The sequence below is a fragment of the Lathyrus oleraceus genome, chromosome 4 (assembly GCF_024323335.1).
Source record: "Lathyrus oleraceus cultivar Zhongwan6 chromosome 4, CAAS_Psat_ZW6_1.0, whole genome shotgun sequence".
In the NCBI taxonomy this organism is placed as follows: Eukaryota; Viridiplantae; Streptophyta; class Magnoliopsida; order Fabales; family Fabaceae; genus Lathyrus; species Lathyrus oleraceus.
In genome coordinates this window covers 29,773,602-29,785,910 of record NC_066582.1, presented here as the reverse complement: position 1 = coordinate 29,785,910, position 12,309 = coordinate 29,773,602, and the positions used below count along the sequence as shown (strand labels likewise).

The window sequence follows — 12,309 nt, the reverse complement described above, 5'->3', positions numbered from 1 at the left end:
CATTTAATTAGTTATTAGTGATTTATTGGTTAGATTGATGATCCACATTGAAAAGTGTTGGTCTATTTAAGATTGATACATAAAAGAAATAGATAGAAATTGGTCATTTGAATCAAGTTTACTAATTTGAATGAATCTTGAATATAATATTTTAGTCGGTACCGTGTCTCTGTTGATATTTGGGGCAAGATTCGCTGTCTGTAGTTGTTGTATGTATGTGCGTGGCTCTTCAACTTGGCAATTTCAGAACACATTACTCATGTCTCATGATTTGTAATGCGTGGGAGTAGAAGGGGTAAACATTTCTTGACATTTACTCATATATATGACGAGGATTATTATCCTCCAAAAACTACATAAATGACCTAAAAGTGTCAGACTTCATTTTATTATTATTATACTCTATAAATTGGGTAATAAGTTAGAGTACAAGAGGCGCGATCACTCACCGCTCTTGTTTTCTCTCTCCAATTTCTTCTTCTTCAACTCTCATATGGTATGTTCTCTGTTTCTCATCTCTCTTAAAGTGTGTGTACGCGTGTATCTATCCAATACCATGATTCATGCTTGTTTTGTGTCGATTTACGAACTTGATCCAAATGAGTTTTGATTATTCTTGTGGCGGTTTTCCGGCGGCAACTTAGGGTGGTTTTAGATTTGTTACGGCCAAATAAGTGGTCATTTCAATGGATACTTTTGGTGCTGTATGTGAAGATGCTAGCTAAGCACGCATTATAATAAAATATATGGGTTTCTTTGTTTATAACTAGTTTTATCCTACTAGTATTTATCTCTCCTCGTGGCACACGTGAAAATCGAATATTACACACGTTGTTTGATTCGAAACTCTGAAAGATTAAAACATCATTTTGTTGCATTAACTTTTTTTGGTAGAATCTTCGGTAAGACTTTTCTTGAAGTGAATAACCATATATTTTATTTTACTATATGATTAGAAGCTGTAGAAACTAATTTGAGCTGGTTGTTACATTGTAAAAGGCAGGAGAAGGGAAGAAGCAACCGAAAATTGTTTTGACGAAGCCATTCTCATTGGAAATTGAATCGGATTCAGAGCCGAGTTACAGTTACAGGGCCCCCAATATTGTTCGCCGCTTGTTAAGTTTATTTAAGAATGTACGCCCGGGAGCAGATCTCACTAACTTACAGGTAACTACTACTTCCCTCAATTCAGACATACTGACACGGACACACAGATTGACATGTGTTGGAAACTGGATACGCCTTTGTTCGGAGATATCGATGCATTAATATTTCTAACCGCAAATAAACCATGTGCCTAGTAATACATGGAGTATCACGTAGATTGATTTTTTGTTTGTTTTGGTGATCATATTTTCATAGAGGCTCGTATTTATGTGCAGCTTCCGCCTCTATTTTATTTCCCAAAATCACAACTTCAATGCTACGGTGAATCAGTATATAGCACAACTTCAAATTCAAACTTGCTGGCCAAATGCAACAACGAGCAAAGTCCATTGGAAAGGCTCACATCTGTCGTGGCATGGAGCATATCTACCACGCGCCCCACATCTTTTGGCGTTGCTCCGTATAATCCCATTCTTGGAGAGACGCACCATGTTTCCAAGGGCAACCTTAACGTCCTACTCGAGCAAGTTTCCATCAATCCTCCGGTATCTGCTCTTCACGCAACAGATGACAAGGAAAACATTGAAATGATATGGTCCCAACAACCTGCTCCAAAGTTTCGCGGTATCTCCAAAATCACAACACAATCCTAATCTAAGACGACGAATAATTATATACGATAGGATTTTAATCCTTTGACTAAATTTGATGTTGTAAATATCGTTCTGTTGCTTCAGGTACAAGCATTGAAGCTGAAGTGCATGGGAAAAGGGTGCTGAAGCTTAGAAATCACGGGGAAACATATGAAATGAACTGTCCTCGCCTCTCGATTAGAATTCTTCCGTTTCCCGGAGTTAGTTGGGTTGGCAATGTTAATATACTGTGCAAAGAGACAGGTCTTGTGGCTGAATTATCCTACAAATCATCCTTTTCTTTTCTTGGACTTGGAGGGAATAGTAAGTTGGTCCAAGGGAAGATCCTTGATTCCTCATCATTTAATGTGCTATATGAAATTGATGGTCAATGGGATAGGTACATGCTTTTGATTCACTTTTCATTTTAGTTATACTACTAGTTTTTTAGTCACTTTTCTTATGAAATTTCATATATGTATTAGGACTGTTAAAGTAAAGGATACAAACAATGGGAAAGTCAAAGTGATATATGATGCACAAAAAGTCATTTCAGGACTCAAAGCTCCTATTGTCAAAGATGCAGAGGTAATTAACAAACAAAGAATATTTATGTTTTTTTTTGTTTTTTAAAACTTAGTATCCGGTCCTAAGACTTTTCACTCCCCATTAGCGGCGATCCATTTAAAGATTGAGCATGGACTGATCCAACATGAGAATTATTTATATTTAGTGGGATACGTTCCTGAGACCTTGAGAGAAACACACTCTCAGGTCTCAAGCCTTGACCAACAAGGCAACTCCTGGGGATTAACAACTTAACAAAATTGATATATGTTGTAAATTGTAATGAGCTCAGATTCTTTCTTTTCTTCTTTAGGGTGTGTGGGAAACTGAATCAGCCCTTATTTGGGGTGAGTTGACCCAAGCCATTATTAGCAATGACTGGGAGAAAGCAAAAGAAGCAAAGCAAGGTGTGGAGGAAAGACAAAAGAAGATGTTGAGAGAAAGAGAGGGCAAAGGGGGAAGTTGGAGTCCTAAGAATTTTGTGGTGTCTTATAGTAATGAAAGTGGGTTGGAGTGTGATTGTTCACCCATTAACAAATGGGTCCCTCCTGCTCCTATTATAGCCCTTTAATTGTTTACTTATCATAGTAGCTTGGGGATTATGTTTTTAATAATTGATACACATGAAAGTTCAATAATATTTTCTTAGAGTAAAATAGTTTCTCTGAATTGCTCTAACACAAAGGACAGTAGAATCTCAATGATTAAGTATTGTAGGGGCATAGGGGCATTCTCCACCAACTCTAACAAACTTATTAGCAACCTATCAGCAATATAATCCAAAAATTGAAAGGGAAAAACCGTAAGAAGTGGTCCAAGGTTTCATTACAGAAGCAGAAAGCAGGCAGTCTGTTTTGCTCGATTTGGACATGCCTCAACTAAGTTCTACAGTCAACAACTTTTGAAAGTGAAGAAAATGAAATTGTTAATTAAGAGATTATTTCTTAACCATTTAGTTAAATAAAATCTAAAAAATTAAATTTAACTTTGTGTTTTTTAGCATTTTTTTAATCATTTTTATCATTTTAAAGTTTATTTAACCTATTTTCATCATTTTAAATATAAAAAGAATATCAAAAATATTCCGTTTTATTTATTTTTATTAATATTGTTAAGTTTATTTTATTATTTTGGTTTTGGTTATTGCGGTTGTTGCGAATGAGATTACGGTCGTTGCGGCGTAAATTTCTAATTTATGAACATAAAATGTTATACTTTATTATTTATTTTATGTTTTCTATATCTTTTATTTTCACTATAAATTTTCATTTGTTGAAGGGTAATTCAATATTTTAGCATTTCGTTTATGTGATATTATTATTTGACATTATTTGTGTATATAAGTAATGTGCTTAACCATTAAGTAATACAACATGTTGTACACAAAAGTAGTGAAATAACCATTCTTTGTGTAATCGTTAGTGGAATAGTAGTGAAAGTTTGTTAGAGTTTATAATTCTTTCTCTCTCTCTTCTCCGTCTTCCTTCATCTTCTTCACCATGTGCACCAACAATTGAAATCTAGAGCTCCGATTCAGATCCACAGGAAAACACGAGTGAATGTGAAATGTTGTATGATTGATTTTGTTTCTTGAATTCGTGTTGAATTTCTGATCAGAATCGTAACATAATCATATTTTTTGATTCCGCAGGATTGAGAAATACTAGTGTTCGTTGAGATCTGAGTGAGCTGCACAAGGTTGAAGATGAACGAAAATGGTAATCTGAGTACTAAACTTCCAGTGTTCGATGGCAAGAATTGGAATCGTTGGATGATTCAGATGTGTGTGTTGTTTGACGCTTAAGATGTTCTTGATCTCGTCAACGACGGTTACATTCCAGTTGCACTTTTGGAAAATGAAGCGGACGCGTAGAGGAATGCTCAGCCTGATATGAGGAAGAAGGATCAAAAGACGTTGTTCTACATCCATCGGTGTGTAGATGTGAACGCGCTTGAGAAAATTGCTGATTCGACGACGACGAAGGCTGCATGGGACACACTAGTACAGTGCTACAACGATGATGCATCAGTGAAAAAGGTAAAGCTTCAGTCTCTATGTAAGCAGTATGAGAATCTCAACATGAAGAACAATGAGAAGCTACCTGACTACATCTCCAGGGTGATTCTGATCCCAAATGAGATAAAGTTGTGTGGAGAATCTCTCTCTGATGAAAGAATCATTGTGGTAGCAATTGAAAATTCTAAGGATCTCAACACCATAAGAATTGGAGAGTTGCAAAGCAGTCTAGAGGCATAAGAGTTGCGTATGACATAGAGAAACTCTGAAATGGAGATACAACAACAGAATCTGAAAGCAGCTTCTGGTAAGCAATATCAGAAGCAGTCTTGGTCAGAAGCCAGGAAGAGATATAATGGAGTTCAGAAGTTAGAAACCTCAACTTCTGAAAAGCAGAAGAGTGCTCAGAAGGGGAAGGAAAAGTATGACAAGAAGAAAGTTCAGTGCTACTGTTGTAAGAAGTTTGACCACTTCGCTGTTGATTGTTGGTCAAATAAGGAAAGGAAGTCGGAAGAAGACAATGTAGCAAGAGGAGATTCTGATGATGAATCTGTGCTATAAATGACTTCTAAATCTGATGATGCATATTTGGAAGACTAATGATATATGGACATTGACTACTCAAATCATCTTACTGGAAATAAGAAATGGTTGGTTGACTTTGACTCTAGAAAGATGACAAAGATCAAATGTGTTGATGATAAATATCTCAATTTTGAAGGTATGGGAAATGTCAGAGTAGTTTTGAATAATGGTAAGACAATATTGATTCAGAATGTATGGTATGTTCCTTGCATGAAAATAAATCTGATAAGTGTAGGTCAATTAATTGAGAAAGGATTTCCAGTTACCATGAATGACAATCTTTTGAAGATGTAATAGTGTAATCAAAAGTTGATTATGAAGTCAAAATAGGGGAGGAATAGAACATTCAAAGTGAATGTTAAAACTATAGACTCTGAATGCCTAAGTGCAACAAGTGTTGTGAAGGAAAGTGAGTTGTAGCATAAAAGATTTCGTCATCTGAACTTCAAAAGTTTAGGGCATCTGAATTCAAAGAAGTTGGTACATGGAATACCTACAATTAAGAAGCCAGAGAAGTAATGTAATGTGTGCATGAGAGAGAAGCAACAAAGATTGCCATTTGTATATGAAATGCCTCCAAGTGCAAAATATGCTCTGGGTGTGGTGCATTTTGATGTGTGTGGATCATTTCTAGCATCTTCACTTGGAGGAAATAAATACTTTTGTCATTTCTTGATGTGTTCACAAGGATGACATGGGTATCCCTTATAAAGTTTAAACACAAGGTGTTTGTTAAATTTAAGAAATTCAGAATCAAGGCTGAGAATCAAAGTGGTAAGAAGCTGAAAATTCTCAGAACTGGCGGTGGAGGTGAGTATAACTCTACAAAGTTCAGAAAGTTATGTGAGGAGAATGGAATTGATCATGAGGTGACTGTTCCAAACACTCCTTAACATAATGGTCTTTCTGAAAGAAGAAGCCAAACTTTTCTTGATATGGCAAGGAGCATGCCAAAGGAGAAAAAGTTGCCTCACACCTTGTGGGGAGAAGCTGTTGCCACTGCAACATATGTGCTCAAGAGGTATCCAACCAAGAAGTTGGAGAAAACCGTTCCTTTAGAGAAGTGGACTAGAGATAAGCAAAGTGTGATCCATATAAACGGCGCCAATTTGATCCGTTGTTGCACACGGGTCAAAAACGAGTAATAATATATAGTAAACGGAAAGCGATACCTCGAGTATCGTATCGCAAACACTCTTGACAAATTAACCAAGTATGAAAACAAAATATGGGGGTTTCGATTCGATTTAGAATAAGTGATTATGAAAAGTGATTAAAAAAGTGATTATAAAATAAGCCAATCTACTGTTTTTGGTTTTCGGCTAATCATTGGTTTTTACCTACCAATTTCCTAAGCGGCTTCGATCTCTATTCGATTCAAATTCGATTGACAAGCGCAATAGACATATGACAGATTTATATTCCTATATTCTGAATTAAGCAAACGGATAAATACAATCGTGAATTTAGCAAACACGATTTACAAACGCAATTTAACGACAAAGCGGCGAAAATGGCGATTAATAGTTAGGAATGCAATCATACGAATTTAATCAAAATCATTCCACAAAATACAGATTAAGCAAATGAAATTTCATAGAATAGAATTGAAAGAGAACGAAATTAAATTGATAGAATAAAAACCTCAAAGCCTTGGAAATTTGGTTACAGCAGATTGACTCTAGGAGATTAGTTCCTCTTCATGATCGCACAAAAGCAAAAAGTTATCGTGAATAATGTGTGTTTGCTATGGTACCACGGCTGCCCTTAAAAACCAAATAAGGGTTTCACTTATAATTCAAACTGAGCCGGAAAACCTAAATTTGGCCCAACAAATGGCCCAAAAGAAATTATTTCCTAAAGTACAAAACTTCAACGAATTATTTGAGACGTCTTCACTCCGAATCAACTTTTGTCTTAAACACGAAAGTTGTAGCCCTTTCTCTTAGCTTTCCAACGACTGGTAGCACGCCTCAATCCGATACTCCTAGCTCCAATTATGAATTTATTCGTGCAGACTGCTAATGCTGAAAATAAACTGCGAAAAACAAATAAGTGTAAAAATAAGATAAATTATAAAAACACATTAAAAGGGAAAAATAACCAAACTAAAACATGGAAATGCATAAGTATAAATACAGAAGAATGTGCATCAAAATGCACTGATCAGTATCCAACCAAGAAGCTGGAGAAAACCGTTCCTTTAGAGAAGTGGACTAGAGATAAGCAACGTGTGAGCCATATAAACGTGTTTGGTTATGTTGTTACAAACATGTTCCAGATGCTAAAAGAAGGAAGTTGGATGACAGAAACAACATTATGTTGCTTATAGGATACCATAGTACATGTGCTTATAAGCTCTTTTGTCCTATCATTAACAAGTTTGAATTCAGCAAAGATGTCATTGTGAAGGGATCAAAAGCCTGCGATTGGAGTAAATCTCAATCCAAGTCTGGTGTAGAGTTAACCCTGAAGATACTTCAGAATCTGAAGGTTCTGAAGATGAGTCAGAATCAAAAAATGATTATGAAGGTGAGTCTGACTCTGAAGTCGAGTCTGACTCTGAAGGAGAATCTGATTCGGATCCAGATTCTGGCAGTGATTCAGACTCTGGTGGAGATCCAGACTCTGGGAATATTCCAGACTCTAAAGATGGTCATGCCTCTGAAGGTGGTGTTGGTGTAAGCCCTAGAGGCCAATACATTTTGGTACTTGTATCGAATAACAAAAAGGCATTCTCTTTATTATGGTTGATTAATAAAGTCCCTGGAATAGATGGTCCGTTTAATGTATCAAGTGTGACTTAATCATGAGAAAACATTAAACATAAGGACATTATTCCTAAAGTATCCGTAGTCGAGCTTTAGTGTGAAGTGGGATAACATTAAAGCATTAAGACTATTATGTTTGTAGACTGATGATCACATCTCATGGATCATGGATAAAGAGTTATCAAGTCTTAAACATAGGTATGAATATTAGGAGTAATATTTATACCGGATTGACCCGCTATGAGAATACTATATAGAAAGTTATGCAAGGTGTCATAAGTTATTCTCATGGTGATAATAGTGTATTCCACTCTTCGACCTGAAACCACTATGGATCCTAGATGTAGAGTCGAGTGCTTTATTGCTGATCCAACGTTGTCCGTAACTGGATAACCATAAAGACAGTTGATGGGTACTCCACAAAGCATGCTGAGGGACATGAGTGACCTAGATGGAATTTGCCCATCCTGCATAACATGATAAATGTCTATGGGTCCAATATTGAACTGGACAAGGATGACACGGTCTATGCCTTGTGTTCAATATAGACATAAGGGCAAAAGGGTAATTATACACATAATTATTATCACAGATGGTTTTGTCAGATCACATGACATTTTCGTGTCTTGGGTAGCAGTGATGTGTTGCTAGATACCGCTCACTGTTTATTATGTTAAATGCGTAATTTAACATAATTGCCAACGTCACGAAAACCTACAGGGTCACACACAAAGGACGGATTGATGAGAGATAGAGTAACTAAGGAATACCGTAAGGTACGGTGCCCTTAAGTGAATTATAGAACATCGTAAGGTACGGTGTACTTGAGTAGAATACGAAATATGGTAAGGTACCATGGGCTTAAGTGATTTTGGGCCTATTATAAGATATGGGCCAAAATACACTTAAGTGGGCTTTTTAGCTTGAAGCCCACACAAGTGGTTCTATAAATAGAACCCTTGTGCAGAAGCATAAATTGCGGTTGCATTATTTTCGTTTTCTCTCACTCTCTCTCTCTCTCTCACTCAAAGCCTTCATTCGTACCAGCTAGCACTGAGATTGAAGGAACCCGTTCGTGTGGACTGAGTAGAGACGTTGTCATCGTTCAACGTTCGTGATCGCTTCGTGGATTTGCATCAAAGGTTTTGATCGTCGCAAGAGATCTGCATCAAAGGTTTTGATCGTTGGAAGAGATCTGCACCAAAGGTTTCAATCGTCACAAGAGGTAAATATTCTATCACTGATCATGACCATTCGTAAGGATCTCTAAAGGAGAAATTTTTATTTCCGCTGCGTTTTGGACCGCAATTCTCCTTCAGTGGTATCAGAGCCACTTACGAAACCATGAATCGGATAACTGTTTATTTTCTGTATTAATATGATTAAAAGACAGAATGAATCAATTAATTAATCGGGTAATTAAATTTGGCATCATGAGTGTACGAGTTGGATGATTGATGTTGACTATGCTTCGGAATCCGACATTAGTATGGTGAAGCAGCGATACATCGATCGTCCATAGGTTACGCAAATGAGACCGATCAACTTATATATGATATAAGTAAGCCTAATGCAAAGTACGGTATATGTGATATACTGTTTCTGTTTCATTCATTCGAACACTAAATGATTGTTTTCCTTTGAGCGATCAATGGTCATTTGCTTCGAAATTCGACATTAGTATGGTGAAGCAATGACATGTTGAACAATCATACTGAATCAACAATCAAGGTGTGTTTGACGGTCTGAAATTGGCGCATTAGGGTTGGAGACGGCGCAAGGGTTGTGCCGTGAAAGAGTTGTGAATTTAGGGCTTTTGGAACACGTCTGTTGACTGTTTCAAAGTTTGTTATTTTGGCTGCGTGAAGCTCGTGTGACGAGCGTAACAAGCATAACAAACTGGATGCGTGACGGTCGTCACGTGCTTTGTGACGGTCGTCACATTCACAAGTCCAGAAAACTAGGCGTTTCTGTTTTTGGCCCTGTGACGGTCGTAACGTGTTTTGTGTGACGGTCGTCACACTCACGTGGCCTGTGACGGTCGTCACATGCCTGTGACGGTCGTCACATGCCTGTGACGGTCGTCACACTCACAGAGTCAAAATTTTAGGGTTTCTGATTTTGTGCCTACGCAAGAGTTGTGTTGATGCAAAAACAATGTCCATTTCAAATGAATTGTTCATTAAAATTTTGGACAGGGGCGTTGCCCCTCCAACCCCGCAAGGGCGCTGCCCCTTGACCCCGTCCGCTGATCGGTCAACGGAACCACCGTCCGCTGACCGGGCAGCGGAACCCCTGGCTAACTCTGCGTAGAGTGATCGGTCGCCGAAATTTAATTTGGTTTTAATTAATTAAAGGAATTAAAATTTAATAATAACAATGTGTTTATTATCATTGCCTTGTGGTGATCAGTTATGGCCTTAGTTGTCCTTTATTTTGTTTTGGGTTTTTTAAATACGACCTGCGTGTCGTGCCTCTCCTTTTGATCTTTTAATGTAACTTCTTTTCTCATCTCAATCCCTCGTATGTAAAACGAGTTTCTTCTGGAATGTAATGTTATGAAGAAAGAGAAAAAGACAATGTTATGAAGAAAGAGAAGATTTCAATATCAAAAGAGGACAACCTTGAAGATCAAAGGAGGACAACCTTGAAGATCTTGCTTGGAGAAGCTTAGAGAAGAATTCAATATTAAAGGAGGACAACCTTGAAGATCTTGCTTGAAGAAGCTTAGATCGTTATTAGGTTAGCTTAGGTTCTCTCATTGGCTTGGGAGAACAATTGCGCTAGGGGCCATAACTGTTTCATTGTGTATGTATGTTGATGCATGTGAATGTATGTGAATGTATGTTGATGCATGTGAGAGACGATTTATATGATAAACAAGCCGGTGAGATCAGTACAATTGCAATTCCCTCAAAATTAAATATTAAGTTTATGCTTTCCAAGTTTTAACACTCATCAAGACTAGTAATGGATAATGTAGGTTTCGCTTACGCGAGGTGCATGATCTATATATTAGTAAGGTGCGATGGGATAATTGTAATATCCAACTGTTAAAACAATGGGTCAAACTTAACTAAACAAATTATAATAATATTATATGTGTTTGCTTTCCAAGTTTTAGCACTCATCAAGACTGGTATCGGATATGTAGGTTTCGCCTACGCGAGGTGCATGTTTTGTATTAGTTAAGGTGCGATGGGATAATTGTAATATCCAATTGCTAAAATGATGAGTCAAACTTGATTATAATTTTCTTATATATGTTTAGAAGCAAGAGTTGGGAATAATCCATATGATGGATTGGAATAAGGAGTTATTCACCCAATTGAAATTTTCGAGAGTTGTATGAGATACAATTGGAAGGAGTTCCTACCTAAATAACCTAGTTTTGTGTAATCCGCCTACGCGGACTTAGAACGAAGTGAAATATGGATCTCGACCCACTAGAAAATCTTCCAACGGGATTTTCCGAATCAAATGATGAGGGTCATTTGTTTTGAGTAAAATAGTGGGAGCATATTTAATTAAAGGCCTGATTAAATATGTCAATGATACTTATATTTTCATTAATCCTTAGGTAGATTACCATGACAGCAAACACCTCTAACAACATCTTGAGATCAATCCTTGATAAGGAAAAATTGTCTGGGACAAATTTTCTGGATTGACACCGAAACCTGAGGATTGTCCTCAAACATAATAGAAAGCTGTATGTCTTGGAGACACCTGTTCCTGAAGAGGAACCTCCTAGTTCTGCACCTAAGGAAGAAAGAGATGCTTATAAGAAGCATGTCGATGATGCCAATGAAACTGCTTGTCTCATGCTGGATGTCATGAACTCAGAGTTGCAAAAGCAACATGAGAACATGACAGCGTTCGATATGATCGAACACATGAAGATGCTCTATCAAGAGCAAGCAAGGCATGAGAGGTTTGAAGTTTCAAAAACCCTTTTTTTCAAGGCAAGTTAGCTGAGGGAGCCCCTATAAGTCCCCATGTGCTCAAGATGATTGGGTATATGGAAAAGCTTGAAAGGTTGGGTTTTCCCCTCGGAAAGGAACTTGCGACTGATTTGGTCTTGCAATCGTTGCCAGATAGTTTCAGTCAATTTGTCCTAAATTTCAATATGATTGATATGGACAAATCTCTTACTGAACGGCTCGCCATGTTAAGAACTGCCGAGCAGAATCTGAAGACAAAAGGGAAGTCCATTCTGATGATCGGAAATGGAAAGAGACAGAACAAAAGGGCCACCAGGCAGGGTAATAAAGGGAAGGGCAAGGAAGTTGCCAAACCCAGACCCACTGTTACTGTTTTGAGGCCTAGTGGAGGCATAACAAAGGCAGGCACCTGCTTCCATTGCGGTAAGACCGAACACTGGAAGAGAAACTGCCCAAAGTACTTGGAAGATGACAAAATCTCCATTCACAGGAAAAGGTGAAAGAGCTAATGATCTTTTGGCCCTCATACATACTGATGTATGTGGACCACTGAACATTCCAGCCAGAGGAGGTTTTCAGTACTTCATTTATCGATGATTTTAGTAGATACGGTTGTGTGTATTTAATGAAACACAAATCAAAGTCCTTTGAAAAGTTCAAGGAATTCAAGAATGAAGTACAAAACC

The 12,309-nt window shown here is 37.5% G+C and overlaps 1 protein-coding gene across 1 annotated transcript; it reads left to right on the top strand.

Annotated features, from left to right (window-relative positions):
• The first annotated feature begins 297 nt into the window (after positions 1 to 297).
• Positions 298 to 2,962, top strand: LOC127138578 (oxysterol-binding protein-related protein 4B). Its single transcript, XM_051065051.1, has 6 exons — positions 298 to 496; positions 1,000 to 1,167; positions 1,383 to 1,731; positions 1,845 to 2,139; positions 2,225 to 2,327; positions 2,620 to 2,962. The coding sequence occupies exons 1-6, from the start codon at positions 494 to 496 to the stop codon at positions 2,875 to 2,877; spliced, it is 1,176 nt and encodes a 391-aa protein (XP_050921008.1). The 5' UTR covers positions 298 to 493; the 3' UTR covers positions 2,878 to 2,962.
• Positions 2,963 to 12,309: the final 9,347 nt, after the last annotated feature.